This window comes from Zalophus californianus, chromosome 12, assembly GCF_009762305.2.
Source record: "Zalophus californianus isolate mZalCal1 chromosome 12, mZalCal1.pri.v2, whole genome shotgun sequence".
NCBI classification, from domain to species: domain Eukaryota; kingdom Metazoa; phylum Chordata; class Mammalia; order Carnivora; family Otariidae; genus Zalophus; species Zalophus californianus.
Window position 1 is genome coordinate 87,497,716 of NC_045606.1, and position 20,970 is coordinate 87,518,685.

The following is a 20,970-nucleotide window of genomic DNA, read 5'->3' on the forward strand; positions in this document are numbered from 1 at the left end:
CTGCCCACATGGTTTGTAAACACATGTACCCCCCCAGCCTGACAAAACATTTGCAGAAACATTTGGGTCACAAACCAATGTGTGTTTCACCACTGCACTTGAAATGTTTCTCTTGGAAAGCACTAGAAATGTTTCCCAGTAAAGCTCAGCAGAGGTACAAACCTGCCTTGGGAGGGATACCGCCAGCTGCCTGGTTGGGACCTCAGGGCCCTCCGGACGTGGCAGTTCCTTCCTGGCCTGTAAGGAATGTGTAACCTCTCCCAGCATGGCCTCAGACCATCGAATCCTTTGGTTTTGAACTGTAACAGATATGCTACGCTCCAGTAAGTTTTGGGGCAGCAGCTGAGTTCCCTCCTCTGCCCCTGAATTTAGACTATTGAGAAGGAAGTGTGGAGGGGGGAGGCAGGAAACTGGCCCAAACAGTCTCACTGTAGAAAGAACAGACCCAAGGCTTACTGGTTTCTTGCCCATTCTTTTCCACACTCCCCTGCTTAGCGTCTTGCAGCTCAACCCAGTAGTGCTCATTTGAGGCAGGGTATTCGGGATAACCTTGATTAGTAGCACTGGCCTGACAATGCTGGAGTTTAGTGACTGGACCAGCAGCTTGGGGGTCCGGGCAGAGTGGGCTTGCTCGAAACTCTCCTGACTCATGGATAACCCCAGGTAATCCCCTGTGCCATCTCCCTCTCATTGAGTTTCCTCCACTGATCCTTACATCACAAGAGCAGCATTTCCCTGGGGCCACAGAATAACCAGAAGGCCATATCCTGCTTGCTGCCAGAGCCCACTAGACCATATGTGAAGCACTGTGGGGTTCATTCAATTTTTAAAAGCACTGGAAATTAGGAGACGCTGATTCTGAAGGTAGCAAACGTGAAGGGAGTGGAATACGCCCTTTCGTGCTCTTCCCTGCAACCTTCTGCAATATTTGTGAGACACTGGGTTCAGGTTTCCAGGCTGTCTTTTGAATAACTTTCCACTTTTCCTATTAAGAATCAGCATATTTTTTCTTATAAACCTGTACCCACTGGGATCACAGGCCATCCTACCCTGCACCTTCCTATCTCGTGCAGCCTCACCTCAACCTTGAAAAGTCACTCATTACCATGAATAAAGACCCGAAGGGCAGCTGTGTAAAGCAGATCATTGCAAGAAGTCTCGTCTTCTGCTTTAACTTAGCATAAGCTAGCACAGCGGCCACACAGTGAGGAGTTGTCTGCACCTCAGCTTCTGATTTTTACCCCCGTCCAACACCCGGGCTAAAATAATAATAATAGGTTTTTGCCAGATAGGTGTATTTGCATAACACTTTACAGTTTACACAGGGCTGTCACAAATAGGATCTCAGTGGGTCTCTCCATTATGAATCAACATTTTTGTCTCCCCAGGCTTGCTCCCGAGTGTAAACTATTTTCTCGCGTCCCAATTTCAGAGTTTTTCTGGAATGATCTGGATGAGGTAAGCTAGGGTAGGGTATTATCATGCAAGCGGAGTTCAGTCAGGCTGTGGTTAACTAACCAGGTGACCTTAGGTATTTAGCCTTTGTGAGCTCCAGCTGTGAGGTTGAAATCCAGGAGACCAGGAAAGCATCTGGCATATAGTGTTAAATAAATACTAATTGTTGCCCTTAACAACACATTAATATAATCAATTGTGAATCTTCAGCTCGGTTACATTTCTTTTTTTTAAAGATTTTACTTATTTATTTGAGAAAGCGTGCAGAGCAAGAGAGAGAGAGAAAAGAGAGCATGAGTTGGGGGGAGGGGCAGAGGGAGAGAGAGAAGCAGACTCCCCACTGAGCAGGGAGCCTGCTGTGGCGCTCCATCCCAGGACCTCGGGATCATGACCTGAGCTGAAGGCAGTTGCTTAACCGACTGAGCCACCCAGGCACCCCTCGGTTATATTTCTGTTACTCCATAATCACGTGCATAAAACTCTTCCCAATTCTAACCTATTTTTCCAGTAAGGGTTATTCATTATTAGTTGTCATAAACTTTTCTTGACAATGACGTACACGAATAGAGGGAGTTCAGAGGCATTCAGTGCAAAGATGTTAGAGGTAGGGGTCATGGGAGGACCTATGAAAGTATGGAGCCCTGAGAAACGGCTTTGGTACATTTCAGGGGAACTTGGTGGAAATGGGAGCTGGTGAAAATGTTTCCATATCTGTCAGCTGACGGAGTCTTTTCTGCAAATGTCCCAGGCGAACATTGAACTGCAGCAAATATCTTGATTAATGGATCAGTCTTCACAACACTATCGGCTGTGGGTGTACATCATCAGTATAGTTAAAGAAGTCAGGGTTGTAGTTCATAAAATTAGCATTTTTATAACAGCTTGAGATATAATTTACATACTATAAACATTAACCCTTTTAAAGTGTGCGGTTCATGTGGGGTTTTTGTGTGGTCTAGGGCTGGGCAGCCATCATCACTAGATAATTTGAGAGCATTTTCATCACCCCAAAAAGAAACCCTGGATCCATTCACAGGCACTCCTCGTTTCCCGACTCCCACCCCTGGCAGCCACTAGTCCCCTTTCTGTCTGTGGCTTTGCCTCTTCTGGATATACCATTTAAATGGAATCATGTAACATGTGGTCTTTTGTGACTAGCATCTTTTACCCCCGTAATGTTTTTAAAGTTCATAAAATCAGCATTTGTCGTAACGTCAGGATGCGAGGTTGAGTTGAAAAGTCTCCACGTACCCACCCCAACTCCTGGCCTATCGCCTGCTCTCATTTTCTTTTCTGTTTTTTAAGTGGGTGGGGGAGGAAGGTAATAGGCTCTTATTGAGATATAACCTGCGTACGTACAGTAAACTACCAGACTTACTTATAGAGCGTGGCTACAACCATGTGACCATCACCCACCTAAAAACGCACACTGTTAGAATCAGCCTAGAGGCCTCCTTGTGTGCCCCGTTCCTCGTCATTACCCCCACCCCCAGGTACTTGCTGATTGTGTTTAATGTTAGTCTTCTGAGTGGCTGTCCCTGCACACCCACATGGACCATGTGGTCTCTCGCAGGCTATGCCGTATTCGGATTTCAGAACAGACGTTTTCCTGCTGCCACCGGGCCTCAGTCACTGCATTCATGACTGTTGGTTCCCATGGGAAATAAAGCAACACTAAACCTCCCAGGAGCGCCGTGCTGTGCACTCTGTGTCCTCCTCACTCTTCTGGGCCCAGTGGCCTCCCCCACCTTGTGAGCCTCCTCCTTGCCCAGGGCTCCAGCTTTCCTTCCAAACACCAAGGCTCCCTCCACACCGGCTGGTGCAGGGGGCAGCGGGGAGCCACACCCTCCATCAGGTGCAATTTGAGGCAAACGCTGAGCTCCAAAGTGAAGTCTTTTAAGGGGAAACCCTGATTTGTGACAGAGGCAGCCCCCTGTCCCTGCCACTTAGTCTGGCCCACTGTCGTTTTGCCAGGCGGTTTTTATCCTGATCAGCAGCGTATTCCTCTCGTGCAATTCCGTGTATTCGCTTCTCTGCCAAAATAAAAAATCTTTTATTCGGGAAATTCAGTTTTCATTTTAAATTCGCTTTATGGTCTTTGAAAAACTTTCGTTTTTGTGTGGTCCAGAGCTATAGGTTAGCATTAGCATTTAAATAGAGGTATTAACCGCGCTCAAAGACCTTTCTCTTATAAGGTGCCCTTTCTGGGAAGTTTTTCAAATCTGATACTTTTTTCTTCCTACAAAAAGAATGCAAATGCTATATATATTTTCCCCATCAAACACCCTTTTCTTTATTTATAGACTTAGGAGAACGGCATTGTTGAACAGTCTCACATTAGTCTTTTTATATGGAAAAGGCCAGTTTAAAAAAATTGCTATTCTGCCCCTCCATGCCGGATTTTCTCCGCAGACTCTCAGAACGAATTTCCCCAGGGTTAATTATATCCTGTTATACCTCATATCCCTCCAGACACCCTCCCCAGACTCAAATCCCCATTGTAAACGAAGAATCTGGCTTAAATTCTTGCCCTGCAGCAGGACGCTCTCAGTCACCGGTGTTCCCAGAATCCCCGTGGAGAATCCCACAGACCAGGCTTGGAATCCACTGTCAGTCCATGAAGATTTGTGACCTTTCCTCAGATTCTCGCTTTATCTGCCAGGCTAAGGTTATCAAGCCTGTTGTGTGTGGTTGTCAAGAGATCAAATAAGATGATGGCCGTACTCCTAATTTAGAATTTTATGTATGATTATATACATCTTAGTCCTGTTAGAGACTACCTGATGCGTAATTGATGCTTCAATGTTTGTTGAGCAAATAAACAAAGAATGGTTTTGAAAGGCACTATATCAGCACTGAGGAAGCTACAGAGAGTCATGAGACATCGGCTTTGTCATCAGGAAGCCTGCATTCTGGGAGAAGATAATAAATATGTATTATGGTACATCCAAACAATTGAATCTTCCGCAGCCATTAAGAAGAATGAGGCAGGTCGATAATATACTGAAGTAGAACCATCTCCAAGGTATATAGTTAAGTGGGAAAAGCCAAGTGCAGAAGAGCATGTAAACACCATTTCTCTTTAAATGTACGTGCGCGCGCATGCTCAGACACACTCATGCGCATGCACACACACACACACACACAAAACTATGCTGGGGTATGTATAAAATGTATTTGGAAGGATGCCCAGAAAACTAGTAACGGTGATGGGCTCTAGGAAAGGAAACAGGGTGGATAGCTAGGAGACAGGAGTGGGAAAAAAAGGCTTAGTACTATATGCCTTTTTGGACCTTTTATTTTGCTTGTTTAACAAACACTTGTATATTAGGTGCCAGGCACTGTTTGAAGCACTTTACAGGTTTTAGCTCAATAAATCCTCCTAACACTCGATGTGGTACGTACTATCGTAGCCTCCTGTTAGACCCTAGTAACTTTTTTTCTTTTATCACTAACCTCTTTCAAAAGCAGATACTGCTCAGAAAGTCACATGTTAAATGGGGGACCCGTGCAGTAACAGAGAAGAAAGAAGTTGTTCGGAGGAGAGCTTCATAGAGGAAAGAGATTTCATCAGTCTTGAGGTTTATTTAGGCTTTGATACATAAGTCCAGTGCCAAAAAGGACGAAGTATGTTCTAGGGACATTGACTAGCTCAGTTTGGCTTAAATAGAAGGTTGATGCAGGGGGAAAATGGAAGAAAGGGTGGAATGGGGGCCACCTTGGATGTCAGCGTTAGAAGTTTGGGGACTTGATGCTGTTGACACCAGTGAACACACAAGTCTTTTTGTTTTGGGTTTGTTTGTTTTATACAGAATAGTAATCTGATCTGGTTGGAACCAGAGAAGATTAGTCTGGGCGAGTGAGTGAGCATGAGAGACTCCAGTAGGAGATAGTTGTCATAACCTACTGAGAAGAGACTTCGATCTGCGGTAATGAGACTGGAGATAAGCAAGGAGCATAAAAGTTGTTACACCTGGTGACGATCAGACAAGAGTCAAAACTGACATTGATATTTTGAGGTTTTGCAAACTTTGGAAGTTAGGCACCTGATAAGGGCATCTAGTAGAAATGTCTGGAAACCCGTGAAAATGAAGCTTTGATCTGTTGAGAGACCAGATCTTGAGGAAGAACATCTCATGCACAAGTTAAGACTTTTGGAAGCAGAGAGAGGAGAAGGGCTCAGGCCTGTCTGTGAGGAATGCCTGCAGTGAACAGACAGAAGAGGAGCCAAGAAAGAAATGGAAGAATCTGAGGGAGCTGGAGAAGGACCTAGTAACGTGGCTTAAAGAGAGTTGAGTTCAGAATGGAAAAACCATCAAGGGGAAGAGGACTAAGTAGAAGCCATTGTGTTTATCTACTATGATGTCATTGGTGACTTTTTTAAATGTAATTTCAGACAAAATGGAGGCTTTAGGAGAGACAGTGAATACAAATGATTTGTTCAAGAAATTTCATGATGAAAAGGAGAAAAAAAACAAGATGAGAGAGTAGACAGAGGATTGCATGAAGGTCTTGGGGTTTGTTGTTTGGATTTGAGGTTTTTTGTTTCTTGTTTTTTGTTTTCAAAAGAGGAGAAACTATAAGGATGTTTGAAGGCAGACATGAAAGAACCAGGGAAAGGGGTAGATACTAGATACAAGAGTTCAAAACAAAAACAAAACCCTAACAGGGTCCTAACAGCGTTGGGATCAAAGGCAGACGGTTAATCTTAGAAAAAGGAAAGAAAAGAAATCCCTCTGCTGAGGCACAAGGAAAGGATTAGTAAGAAACCATTTCAGTGAGGAGAATATGATAACCTCATACGATCCTGAAGATCCAAAGACATACCATATACAGGGCCGGTACAGAGTCCATAGTAAGTATTAAATAAAAGTTAGCTGTTATTGCTACCGTTTGTACACGACAGGTGTCCTACCATGTCATTTGATGTAATCCTCAAACTTAACTTGTGATGTTACATTACCTACCCCACGTATAAATCAAGAAACTGAAGTTTGGACAAACCAAGAAGTGTCCAAGGTCACATGCATCAGAGAAAAGTTGTGGGATTCGCGTCTAATTCTACCAGAGAATGAAAGAAAAGATGGAGGATTGCACATCATAAGCCAGAAATGGATCTCTTCCCTCTGTCCTCCCCTTCTTTATTTGCAACCAGTTGGCCCACACCGAGGTGCTCCACATCTCCCTCCTGGAGCTGTGTCGGAAGACCCCTCTGCCTTTTACATGGAACAGCTATTTTATTCATAGTTCCTCCCCACTCAGTGTCAAAGAATCACAGACTGCTTTTTACTTTGTCCTCTGTCACTTAATGAGAGGGACTGACTGTTGGCTCTCTCAGTCATTCATTCCTTTTCATGATTCCACACCCACTAGATGTCTTATTCTCGGTCCAGGGGGTAATATAAGGAGTGAGACAGAATCCAACCCTATCACAGCCCCTGTGTTCTGGGAGTGGGCGGCAGACATTCATGTAGTAAATACTTACACAACACTTAACTCCGTCCCAGCCACTCTTCTTCATCATTTGACCCTTTTAACAACCCTGTATTACTATTTCCTTGCTCAGATGAATAAAAGAAGTCACAGAGACATTAGTAAATTGCCCAAGAGCATAGAAATAGTGAGAGATGGAACTAGGATTCAAACCTAGGTCACTGGCTCCTGGGTCCATGATCTTAACCACTCTAAGACGCTGTGTCTCTATATGTACATACATTTTTTAAAATACGTATAACATAAAAATATAACTGTCCCCAGAAGACATTTTTAATACATATTTATGTTTAGATGATCAATGCTAACCAGAAGTGAAGCTCAGTAAGAGGACAAAGCTTGGTAAGTGGGGCAGGGATCATTTTCGAGAAGGTGGTCAGGGAAAACCTCGCTCATTCATAAGCTGACATTGGAACAAACATTGGACGGAATTTCTTTTAATCCTCTAATTTCCTCCAATCTTCTCTCCCTTTAATCCCATTTGATGCTCTTTTCTGATTTTCTTTCAATTGGCTTAGGGTATAAAGCAATACAGAACTATGAAGCACAACAAAGGGGGGTTATCATCACCTCCTTGACCTATAACTGGTACTTTTTTTTTTTTTTTTTACAGGTAGTAAGAAAATTCTCTGGTTCCATGTGCTTACACTGCCCCCCCCCCCCCCACACACACACCCTCACGAACCATTTTCACCAGTGCTGTTCTAAGGTTTCTCCCCACTGTAAAATATAGAGGGGCAGAATTTCTTCTAGAGAAATTCTCTTGGGTTTTTCCAACATGTATCTCATTTCATTGTTTTCTGCCCCTAACTCTGAATTCTCTGGAGTCCTTTACATTCTTTCTCTTTCTTTGTTGCTGTTCACAGCCCTTCCCCATTTAGTAACATTTGCCCTTTGCGGCACCTGTATGTGCTCGCACATTAATTAAGGTATTAAGTGAGATCAGTTATAAGCCAGTGCCCTCAGGGTTCACTAGATGCTTTCTCTCTGAATTTGTTGATTTGCCTTTATCATTACCCTTTGTTTGTTCTTCAGGCTGTGTCCTATCAGGGGTAGCCATTCAAAATAAATTCATTTTGCTAGTTATATTTTTTTTAGAGGCACTGTATAAAATGGTTCACTGACATCCAAATATATATCAGCCACAGTGGTCTTTTCATCCACCAAATTCACATTGCTACCCAAAGCTATCCATCACATTTGTCAGAGTATTTGGGTTTGTAATTAAACCCTGCTGGATATGTACATATTTCCATTAGCTCTTTGTGATTTAGTCTATCATTTTTCTAATTGACATCAATTCTGAGTCACATGTCCTTGAATCTCAGGTGGCCCATTTTGTAGCTTTGGTTTATTTAGGTTTTCTCGCTTCTGTAAATAACCTGAGGATTTAGTAAATAAATAACACCCTGGAGTATTTGCCATTGGGACCTGCTGATTTGCATATGCTCACGCTTTTCAAATCTGCTGGGGTTTTTTTGTTCCTCTGACAAACCCATTTTTCTTTCTGGCCCTTCAGTCCTAAAAGATACTTTTTTTTTTTGGTCTCAGCAAAGTAGAGAAATCCCCTATAACAGTATCGAGAAGTGTGCTGGGGTCCCTAACTAAGACCAAAAATCATTAGTAAGGGTTTAAGTAACTTAGCCAACTGATAGCTGAATAGCAGTTCTTGCATCTAGGCTCCCCAGCAGTGATGATGGCTTGCAGTGAACTATCCATTCAGCTCTACCCAGACCTTGTCTAAACACACTTGTGAGGTAGCTGGCTAGGGGCAGAGTCAGTGGCTAAAGAACAGAACTAACTGGCAGCTACTGGAATATTCTAATGGCAAGTTCTTCCATCGAAGCCATGTAGTCCATGCCTATCCTCACTGACCTTTCTCCCCAAACACTTACAGGTAGAGAAGGATCTCCATATTATAAATACGGAAACCCAACACCAGTTACCCCTTCACATCTCCATCCCATCACTAACTGGTAGTCACTGGAGCAGAATCCTATTCTTGGCTTCTGTTCCTTGTCTAGCGCCCTCCAACTCTTTTCTTCTGCTTTTTTTTTTTTTTTGATGTCTGATCGTATTTATTTGTCACTCATAGAAAATCTCATTTTTGACTGGATTCAGACTTAGAGGTAGAAGCTCTCAGAGAGGACAGCCTCCGTCTCTTGGCAATCTGTTCCTGGCGTTTTTCTTTGGCCTCCTTCATTCTCTTGGCCAAAAGTTTAGCATATTCTGCAGCCTCTTCCTTATTTTTCTTAGTGCGCTGCTTCTTCAAAGCAATACGCCGCTGTCTGTGTTGGAGGACTCGTGGAGTAACAAGACGCTGAATCTTAGGCGCTTTGGTTCTAGGTTTCTTCCCTTCTTTGTTTAGGGGCTTTCTCACAACATACTGGTGGACATCATCTTTAGAGAGATTGAAAAGTTTGCGGGTTCTGCTGGCTCTTTTGGGCCCCAGGCGACGAGGCACAGTAGTATCAGGGAGTCCAGGAATATCCTTCTCCCCTTGTTTTTCAATGACCAAGTTGAGAACACTGAGATTGGCATCCACAATGCAACCCCGAACAGATTTGCGCTTTCTCTCTCCAGTCCGCCTTGGTCTGTAGCAGGAATGCCCCTTACTCAGCAGCAGGCGGACACGACCATGGGTCAAGACACCCTGCTTCATGGGGAAGCCTTGTTTGTCATTGCCACCACTGATTCGGACCACATAACCCTTCCATTCTTCACCCAGAGCATCAGCAGCAACTTCTGTGGCCATACGCTTCTCATAAAAGGTACGAAATTTGCGTTCATCGTCCACTTCAATGAGTTTCTGGCAGCCAGTAGCTGGGAAAGAGATGTTCAGCTTCATCCTGAAGCAGCCTACCGCCTCCGAGGCGCCACGAAAAAGAGCCAAGTCTTTTCTTCTTTACCACATACCAAGAGAGAGGAGCAGAATGGGCAGGCTGGCTGGCAAGCCCAGATTTATTTTGCTGTAAAGTATTTACCTAGTGTCCTAGATACCTTTGATCTGGGTCTGGGTTGTATTTTTTAAAGTGTAGATAAAAGAAGCTTCTTGAAGCCAAGGACTATACCTCTGTAATTTTCTCTGTTAAATGGTAGTCCACCCCCCTTATGTGCAAGGAATGACTTCCATGACCCCGCCACAGATGCCTAAAACCACGGATAGTGCTCAACCCTATGTATACTATCTTTTTCCTATACATAATACCTTTGGCAAAGTTTAATTTGCAAATTAGGCACAGTAAGAGATCAACAACAGTAACTAATAATAAGTAGAACAATTATAACAATCCACTATAAGAAAAGTTATGTGGTCTCTCTCAGAATATCTTGTATTCATCCTTCTTGTGATGGTGGGAGATGATGAAATGCCTGCGTGATGAGATGAAGTGAGGTGAATGACGTAGGCATGTGATGTAGCATGAGGCTGCTATTAGTGATGCGTCAAGAGGAGAGTCATATGGACCATGGCTGTGGACCATGGTTGACCACGGATAACTGAAACCACAGATAACAAGACTGTGGATAAGGGCGCATTACTGTATTAACTTTTAAGATGTTATTAGAGCTTCCTAAGTACTAGTGATAATAATACTAGATTTTCCTTTGAAGAAATCCTTTGCATTATTTATTGAGAAGTTGATAAATGCTTAAAACTGAAAAAGCCATAGGGCCTCTGAATTATTTTTGTTCTGCATATGTCAGCAACCGTTTCCCAGATGGCTAATCTGGGAAATATAGATAATATACAGTATAAGGGCCTTGTGCTAATTGGTAAACAATATGTAGCTTTGAGACCACCAAAGTACATAATACTATCTCCTTTTATCAACCTATGATCTTCGATAAATTATTTTTTTAAATTGAAAAAACTCTCTAAAGTGATATTCAGCACAGCATAACTCTCCTTAACCTGGATTCACCTTTTGATAATCAAAAGAACGTTTACAGGAGTATGAGACAAACACAATTATGAAAGTAAAATGAAGGACCTAAATAAAAATCACAGAACAAGAGGGAAATTCTATTCACTCTTTCATATTTCATTATTTGATAACATCAGAAGATGAATCCATCAGAATTGCTTTGGCAAGGCAAACAGAAATGTGCCTGATCAATATTTATTAAAACCTTCAAAATGGGAGAGGAGTTGAGCAGACTTCTTAATGGACTGAGTAATTATTCATACAAATGGGGTTTGACCGAAGGCAGTACCAGACCAAAGAGACACAGTTTTAATTGCACTGAATTTAAAATGCAGATCTTCCTTTAGCTCTGCTGTAGAAAACTTAATTTAAAAAATTATCTGATGGAGCAGAGAGTGACATATGAATCCTTAAGTTGTTGAGGAGGAAATTTCAGCCACAGATATTATAAATTTAGAAGGTGTTGCGAAGGTGGGGAGCAAAATTTCTAGCTGAGGGAACCAGAAGAAATTTTCTTCCCATTTCAGGGATTATCAGTGAGCTTGGGAGAGGGTCATCATCTCAAAAGTGGTGGATCTCCAAGGAATTCCTTTGTTTTGAGTGGTTGTGTTTTCCGAAGAGAAATAAAGCAAGGCTCTGGAGGCTGCTATCAAAAATATCAGGGTACGTTCCCAAGAAGGATGAACACAGCCAACTTTACCTTTTAACATCTCCTCAGGAGAGACACCTGCCATTACTACTGAAGCGTGCTGGTTATCAGAACTTGGCCAGCAGGTAACTGCGGTTTAAGCATAGTGCTGTCCATGAAGGCAGTGTGTGTGTGCCCCTTTCTATGAAGAAGATGTAGGTAGATGCCCCTTCAAGCCTGCACAAGCCTTAGCACAGCAGATTCTCAGGCTCTGACTTCCTCTTGAATGATTTTCTACTGCCACCAGCTGAGGGAATTTCTATGCTGTCTTTTCTAACGACCACACTTCTCTTCTGGAATCCCCTGATCCGAACAAAAATCTGCACCCAGTCTGTTGTCAGGAATGTTAAAAACCATCCCTATAGAACATAAATCTAATTCTGCCCCTACCTCTCTGAAAATTATTTCGCTTTTCTCTGCCTTAGTTTTCTCATTCCCAAAATGGAAATAATTTCCCCGATTTCAAATTAGAATTTTCAATCATGTCTGTATTAAACTCTAAGCTCTTTGAAGGGGAAGACAAATGAGAGCAATTATATTATATTTCTTAATAAACTAATTTATTCTTCTGACACACAGGATTGCCATCCATTTTATTATTGGTCTGGAAAGTACACATCTAAGCTAAGTTTACACTTGTTCAGAATGTTTCCAAATCAATCAGTGCAGCGTCTCACCTACTACGGTTCAGGGAAAATCAGCATCAGCTAATTCTGATGGAAGCCTGTGGTTTTTAAAGGAGCAAGTGGAGGACACTATAAAAGTTTTAAAATCCAAAAATGCTTAAATAGCATCTGGTCTGACCTCTTTGTTTTCCATATGGGAAGCAGAAGTCCAAAGAGCCGACAGCCTTTGCCCAGGGTCACACAACTAGTTAGCGGGGAGTGAAAGATTTAACCAGAATCTGAGTTCAGTTGATCTCTTGAGGATTTACTTCTCTTTAAGTCTTTCTGCTATAACTACCTCTTAATTATTTATGGGATGATTATCTAGTTTACGGATTATTCAGTTCCTTTCTTTTCTCTTTCTCCATTTCCCTGCTTATTACCATGGACGCCATTGAGTGAACAGAGAAAAACAAGAGTTGAATGTTTTATCCAACAATTTAGTGACCCATCTACTACTGGGTTTTTGATTAACGTTCTCAAAATGCTGCAGCTGTTGGCTAAAAAGAATGTGGGGGGCTACTGTCAATACTAAGTTATATTCAGGTAAAATTTTCCTCCTTCAGAATTTACATTTGAGAAGTCTACTCCAGAACCCAATTCTCTTGTTGACATTATTACTTTCATTACCTCAGGAAGGACTAGATGAGAAAGCCTTTACAATGACATTGCTTAATTATCCCTCTTCCTCAAGGAAGTAATCAGTCAGAAGGGCAGCCAGCTTTTGGAAATAAAGGTCACTTTGCCCGTTACCCGCTTGGAAAGGGGCAAAAAGCAAGAAATAGGTGACAAAATGAAAAAGCCAAAACTCATTTCTGTAACTTTTTTTTTTCATTTCTGTGACTTTTGAATGCTGACTCGACAGCATGACTTCATTATTTGTTTTAGAGTGCTGAATTCCCAGATCAAATCCAGTGCTGTTCAAATATAACTACAAAGTGTGTAAATGAATTTTGAATTGCCGAAATACTGGCTTGTTCCATTACAGTGGAAGGCAGAGAGTTGAGTTCGTATGTGGATTTTATTTTGTCCCTATTGCCTGAATCAGGACTAAAATTTGCTCTACAACTTTTCTTTGCAGTTAGTACTTTTGCTTTTTACAGCTTCCATCATGTCCATATTATAGTGGCTTTGGAGGGAGTACAGGTTCAAAGTCCTTGATTTTGAGGCCTTAGACAGATAGCTCAGTTTGCTCATCTGTGCAGCGTGGATGATTGCAGCAGCTACGTCAAAGGGTTGAATATGGCAGTGCACCTAAAATTTAGACATTATTATTAATAGTACCTCAATCAAGACAGGTTCTCACACCCGGCATGAGACATAACTAGGTAGCCATGGAAAATACAGTTTTCCTTCAGGGATTTAGGACTCTGGACCCCACCCTGTAAAGGGAGGCAGATGGCAAAGCTTTCCCCACGGACTGTGGACAGCCCCCAGTTAGCACCTTCTTTCCATCCCCACCCCCAGACTCTCGAGACTGCCTGCAGGTCCAAAATTGACAGTTGCTGTGTGGGAATAGCTGGTTTTATCGGGGCTTGCTTTCCTCAATTTACAAAGAAGAGAGCTGAAACTGTGTGCAGTAGCTTTCAGAGATGCAGTGATAACTTTTATGATGAGTATGGCAGAGTGGGAGGTAGAACCAGGGATGAGAGACTAGAATGGTCCTTGCTTCTTGTTTATGGAAATTTCTGAAGAGCTCTTAAATAAGAAGAGCACTTATACTCAAAATATACAAAGGTATCAACAATTTGCTTATACGTACACACAGACCTATGTACATTAAAAACCAGTAAGTAGGTGAAAAATGGTTTAACTTCACGTATGTTAAGAGAATATGAGGAGGTAGGTGCAGTCCTATGTTGTTGGTAGGAAGAAAAATTGATGCAACTTTTTTAGGAAGCAGTTTGGCAGCATTGCCCAAGTCCTAAATACTATCCTTATCTTTGACTAAATCTGCTTTGGAATCTCTCCTCAGGAAAGAAAGTGTTTAAACTTGGAGGCAAAGGGGCTCCTGGGTGGCTCAGTCGGTTAAGCATCTGCCTTCGGCTCAGGTCATGATCCCAGGGTCCTGGGATTGAGCCTCATGTCTGTACAGGCACCCTGCTCAGCGGGGAGCCTGCTTCTCCCTCCCCCTCTCCCTCTTCCTCTGCCCGTCCCCCTCACTCATGCTGTCTCTCTCTCTCAAAATAAATAAATGAAATCTTTAAAAAAAAAATAAAATTGGAAACAAAGTGTCCAATAGTCTGTCAACCCAAATATTTCAACTGTAATAGAGAAATTGGTAGAACATCACATATGGAAAACAAACACTGGAAAGAAATGCAAAAATATGGTATGTCTTTATAAAGGACTTGTAGGAGTAATCTTTTTTTTTTTCTGTTTAATCTTTGTGTTGAGTCCATATAGTCTATATGACATGTATATTAATTTCCCAGCCAGAGAAAGATAAAATAAACTCCATTTGAAAACTTTTAAAGAGGAGCCCTGCCCAGCTTCCCAACATGCCCTTCCTGTCCTCACTTGTGTAGATAGTTGCCAACGCCATCAATGGGGAGAAAGAGTTACAGTTCAATACCGTTAAAAAAGTAAGAAGAACAAAACACAGGGAAGAACAGCCCATTGCAAAAGGGAACGTGAAGAAGATATGAGAACATAATCTGTCTGCACCAGAACAAAGTATGGACTCTGTCAGATTCTGGACTGGGCGCAGGAGACCAGTCTAGGTGACACACAGACACACACCCCCCACCTGTCTCCTATTGCTCCACCCGCCTCCCTCTACACTCAGGCCACTGTGGGAACTGCTGCCCAAAGGTACACAGCAGAGAGAGAAACCATGGGAGGAAGCCACCTGCACCCATCAGGGTGACCTGGAACTCTGGTCTCCAGAATAGGATCCTTAGTCCACGTCTGGCAGTTGGCCCCTGAATGTTACGGGCTTTGAAGAGACTTGCCGTATAAGTCATGAGCCAGAAAAGGCCTAAATCAAATGTGTGTTCACTGATCCCATCCGGGCAGCTAAGTGCTGTCTCCTACAAAACGTGATGCCTGGAAACCATGGCTGCTATTGTAATGCTTGATGATAAAGATCAAGCTTTCATTTTCCTGGAGCTTCAGTGAGTGCTGGTAAATTATTTATCCCAATTGGGTTACATGATTTCATTTCAGCGTGTCAGTGTTTATCATGGAGGCCCATTCTAATTGTACAGTTTGGGGGCAGTTTCCTATTTTCTCCTTGGGGCACCTTGTAACACCCTTTCTCTACCTCCAATTACAACTGTTGCTGTGCTGATTTAGTGTTGTCTTTGCTACCGGGTACTATTCTGCAAGATGAATGAATTTCATTCCATCTTTAAATATTTATGTTTCTTCATGACCTAATGTATCATCGTGGTTATGGGTAATTTTTTTCCCTAACTGCAGAAAATACACCATCAGTTATTGTTTATATATACACCATCGATTTTGTTTAATAACTCAGCTTTGCAATTCTGGGACAGTGTTCCGCTGAGGCTCTTGAGGACTCTTTTAGTCTCCGAGTCCACTTCAGAGTGTCATTCTGGGATTTATAAAGGTCTTCATTGCACAGAGGATATTGAAACATTAAGGACTTAAGTGGCTCACCCTTTATCCCTTACCACACTGGAGGATCCAGGACTAGAAATCCAGGCATCTTTGTTTTGTTGTTTGCTCCCAGCATGGAACAGTGGTCTCTGTAGAAAACCAGCCAGTATCCCTGGAAACAATTCATCAGATTTTTCAAAAGAAATCCAATTTCATCTGGTTAGATGGGCTTGATGTCACTTCTTAAGATAAATGATGAAAATATCAACATCATAATACAAAGAAACCCAATTCTTTTGGTTTAATCTCAGTGAAAAGCATAACCATCCACTTAAACTGCTTCTGTCTCCTTCCCTAATGGTTTTAGGTCCTTGGCTCAAGGAGATGGGAATGGTTCTGTAACTCTTCCCACACCAGAGAGACTCTGGGTCAGAGTCCCAGCTGGTTCTGGACCTTTGGGAATCACAGTAGCTGGGGTGGGCCCTGAGGAATCTGCACTTTTCATAAGCCCCCCAAGCACTTTCTAGCTGGAGAACCACCAGCCAAGAACTGCAGCCATCATGTCCCTTCTAGCTTTGAAAGAATCATGAGCCCCCAGTTCTCTGTCATTACATTAGGTAAGTCTAGATTTGAACATGTATTCTTTTCGAGCAAGTTTTAAAAGATGTTCTTAGGTAGTTCCCTAAATGGGTAGCTCTCTCCCTCACCTGTGCATCTGAGGGAAACCAAATTAGATGATGCAGGGCTCCATTTCTCAAAACAGGGGCTGGTATCAGGGAGGGAGCCAAGGTGTGCCAAGGGACACGTGAAGCCATCAGATAAATATGATGCATCTTCCTACAGCATCAGGTTTTTCTTAAAATTTGTATTTTTAAGTTACAACAGATGTATTGTGGAGTATGGATAGTTCACATGGGTTTTATGCTGAACATGAAGTTTCAGAAAAGTTCCTGACCGTATCTGCTACTGGGCTCCCAGAAGTCTGCAGGCTAGAGTTAATTTGCCTCTTCTGTTAGAAGTACCTCTGTCTACATTCAAGGTTACCTTTGACCAGTGATTTCTAAATATGTGGTTCCAGGAAGTTAAAGTGAACATTCATTTACAGAAAACTAGCCCCAAGAGGACCCTCTACACAAGAATGTTGACCCTTTTCGCTGCCTGGAGTCACTCATAAACTTGCCAGTATAAGATGAGCACTTATTATTCCTGCCACTATTTAGGAAATATTTGTGAAAACATATTCTTTTTTTTTTTTAAGAGTATGTTAATTAGAAAAGGCGGTTTAGCAGAGCAGGAAAAGGAACTAGCCATGTGAAAAGACACTAATGCCCTTACTGACCATATTCCCATTGTAACAACAATTTATACAATATTCTTGAAATTATGAGCTCCCAGAATATATTCCTTACTATAAGGATAGCTTACTTCTCCCAGAGGATGTTCTTTTTATCAAGATGTTCCTGATGAACAAGAAACAAATGCAAGACCCAAGTCCAGTGATCCTGGTAGGTCCACAAGATCCCTTCATCTCTGGAGTTGCCTTGGGCCTTCTGCCTTGGTCTGCCCCTCCATTGAGGCAGAGCTGCCTTTCCTGTCAGGAAGAGAGAAGGAAGTAAACTGTGCCTGGGAAGGCTTCTCTGTTCTTTGCCTAACCAGCTGTGATAGCATCGCTTGGCCCAGAGCCTGTACTCAACTTTACTTCCTGGGTAATTTGTAGTAAACGTGCAAGTCTGAGCCTCAGTGCAGACTCCGTGAGGGATAGTGGTGGCATAATGTTAGTTTTAAGAAGGGTAAATGGCTGCCTTCTCCTTTCCTGACTCCCATCTCCCCCATCTTCTCTCTGCATTGGAGACTCACTGTAATGCCTGTTTCTCTTATGGGTACTACTCTTCTCTCCTCCACCCAGGAAAATGGTCTGGCAGCCAAATGGATCTCAAGTCTGCAACTTTTTACGAGAATTATGGCTAATCCCCCGCCCCCCCCAGACCATTCTGCGTACCGCTGTCACCTTAATTTTCCAGAAGCACAACTTGGATGGTGCTTCTGTTCTCAACAGAACCTTGGGGGGTAAGGGAGGGAGGTCCTTTACTGACTTGACTAAGTCTAAGGTTCTTTATTAATTTAACTAACCTGATGTCAAACAATCTGCCTTCTGGCTTCATCTGCCTTTTCCCACAACTTTGCTGTCCACGTACACTCCCCAGGCTAACCAGATTCCTCTTCCCAGGAGGAGCCTTTGCCTCTGCTCTTCTCTTTTCCCTTAATCTAGAATTTCCTTCCTGGGAGCCCTGCCTGGCAATATTGTACCCCATATGAAGTCTTCCTTGAATCTTCACCTTCCCCTCAACATGGTGGGATTTCTCCTTCCTCTGCTATAAATTTATAACATTTATACTTCCTTCATGTCACGTGGAGCATTATTCTTGTCTGTATCCATGAAGAAGGAGAGTGAGAAACTTGGGTGCGTATCCTGCCACAGCCCCTCACTTCTTTGGGATGCTAAACAAGTCCTGTAACTTGGCTATGTTTCAGTTTCCTTATCTGAAAAAAAATGACTAATAGCTCCCTAGGTGTAGTGAGGGTTAAATGACGCAGTACATGAAAATGAACTTTGTCAACAGAAACGCAATCATTATTTCCCTACTTTTCATTATCTTTTCAACTTATCTCTGAGCTATTTGAGGAGAGAGGCCATGTCTTGCTCATCATTATATACTTACATTACTATCATTACATTCCTGTTAATTATTACTATTTCAAATAATAATAGCTAGTATTTATGGAGCATGTATGTTTGTCGGGCACCATTCCAAGTGCTTTATATGGATGAATTCTTCCAATAACCCTAAGAGGTAGGTACTATTATTATCCCACCTTGTGGAGGAGAAAACCATACATTTCACAGAGCCTCCAGCGAATAAATAAATGAATGAGGGATTGAATAAGACAAAAACAGCTTTCGCAGTGCCTGCCAGATGATTATTTCTCTCCTTCCTGGTCCTGCCCCTACTTGTTTTTCTTTGGATCTCCCTAGGTGAATATAACATTAGGGCAAATCTTGAGTGAACGGAGACCCTGAAAGATGTGAGCTCTCCCGGAACCTTCATTTAGACTTATTCTCATGAAGAAAGCTCCACTGAGCTCCAAGAGGACAGAGATCGTGTTTGTCCTGTTCTCCATTATATTCATAAGACCTAGAACAATGTCTAGTGATCGACAAATGCTTATGGAATAAGTAATCTATAAACAGCATATTCATCACCACTGAGACCACGTAAATGGCTGACAGTGGAGATGGTGAACAGTGTCCCCTCTTTCTTCCTCAGGCAATATTACGAGATGTTATACAACACGGCCGACGAACTCCTGAACCTGGTGGTGGACCAGGGCGTGAAATACACGGAGCTAGAGTACATCCACGCCCTGACCTTGCTACACCGCAGTCAGACTGGGGTGGGAGACCAGACCACCCAGAACATGAGGCTGCAGCGGCTCAAGGAGATCATTTGCGAGCAGGCTGCCATCAAGCAAGCCACCAAGGATAAGAAAATAACTACGGTTTAATCGAGCGCACTGCTGGGGGTGGGGGCGCTGTTTTTGTTTACTCAGTCACACTTGCTTCTTTCTCTGGTATGTTATTTGGTATATTCGGAGCCGACTTGCTTTTCTCTGCGCTGATACTTTAGTGGAGAGAAGACAAGAGGATATATATATATATATATATATTTTTTTTTTTTTTTTTGTCTCTTTACCTTGGGCTTTTCCTATAAACTCTAACGGGAGTTTGCAGTACAGAATGTTTTGATTTAATGTCTACTCTAATGCAGTCCATTCCAAAGGGTTGAGTGACTAGGGTGGGATGGGAGGAAGGTTGTATCAAATTGGACTCTGAAAAAATGAATGCACAAATTACAACTACCCAACAATCTTTAGAAAGCAGACTGCTCCCTCAGCTTTAGTCCCTTCCTAAAACACTCCATAGGGTTCTCTTACACAAAGAGTAGATTTTTACTCTCTTGACTCTTGTCAGTTTACAATTTAGTGAAATAAGCATATGTGCATTGCTTTTTATCTCTATTGCCAACATCAAATCAGTGGCTTCTCAGCTGGCTGTAATTTTCAACAAGTTTTCCTAACCAAAACAGGACCTCTTCAGGGCTAGGGGAAAAGTCCTTTTATCTCAGTCCCTGGGCGAGTTTTGTGTGCAGCTGCTTGTACACAGAATATAGTCAGTGTATTGCCTTTTCGTCTTTACTTCTGCTGCATCAAAACCAGGAGCCTTCAAATTAATCACAAAAATGGAAGAATGAAAGGCAGTCCACCCTCCTCTTGATTTTTTAACCTCTACTTTCCAAGAGAAAATAATGGGTAGAGAACTTTTACTCTCAGTTAAACATTGTTTGGATGTGATTCTTAGATGCTTTCTTGCTCTCGATGTGAGCCCCTAGGTCTTTCTCACCTTAGAAAGATGCCCTGGTCCACTCAGCTGAGTGCACAGAAGATGGGACAGCATGACATTCGACCTCTGTGCACCCACCAGCGGAGGCCATTTCTAAAGTGTTCCCAGGTGGTTTGGGTGCTCACCTCTCCTGGCACACTGAACCCTGCCATCGCCCCCCAAGTCTCCAAGCATTCCTGCTACCCATGGTTGATATGTCACAGGAGAAAGCAAGGCACTGACTGGGACACACCTTAGAAACATGTGGAAAGGAGAGCAGAAAGGACTTTAACCATACACGGCTATGCCTCACATTGTGGTGATCCAAAATTGTATACCTGTTTGTACAGCTTTGGTCTTGGTGGGAAAAACAGGAAATTAAAAAATGTTTTGAGAAGCTGAAATGTTGTGTGTTGTTTTTCTTGTGTTCCTTATTCAGCAAACATTCCCTGAGGGCCTAATGTGTGCCAAATGCTGCTAGGCATAGGGGCAGATATTAGACAATGAGGGAGGGCACTCGTTATCTACCTTTAAGACAGAGTATGGGCACTGGATTCTAACCAAACCCTAACGGATGTACACCCAGGGCTGAGTTAGAAATCAGGACTGACAGTGGGAATTCAGCAAGCAGCTGAAAGATGGTCTTCCAGAGGGTTCTGTGTTCTATGCAAATCTGTGTGCTTCAGAAGCCTGGTTGGAAAGAAGTTGAATCCATGTAGGAGAAAACCATGGAAACAACAT

General features: G+C 42.6%; 2 protein-coding genes across 2 annotated transcripts in view; one reads left to right on the plus strand and one right to left on the minus strand.

The window, feature by feature from the left end:
- EXOC4 (exocyst complex component 4) overlaps positions 1-20,633 on the plus strand; it is a 718,447-nt gene extending 697,814 nt beyond the window's left edge. Inside the window, exon 18 of the mRNA XM_027573746.2 lies at positions 19,118-20,633. Coding sequence (XP_027429547.1) covers positions 19,118-19,355 — 238 coding nt within the window. The 3' untranslated portion in view covers positions 19,356-20,633. The remainder of the gene's footprint in view (positions 1-19,117) is intronic.
- Positions 9,018-9,796, minus strand: LOC113911311 (40S ribosomal protein S6-like). The gene has a single exon (XM_035723285.1). It carries the CDS (start codon positions 9,794-9,796, stop codon positions 9,050-9,052), a length of 747 nt encoding a protein of 248 aa, XP_035579178.1. The 3' UTR covers positions 9,018-9,049.
- Positions 20,634-20,970: the final 337 nt, after the last annotated feature.

Coding starts and splice junctions, on each gene's coding strand:
- LOC113911311 (XM_035723285.1), bottom strand. CDS start 9,796: ATGAAGCTGAACATCTCTTTCCCAGCTACTGGCTGCCAGAAACTCATT.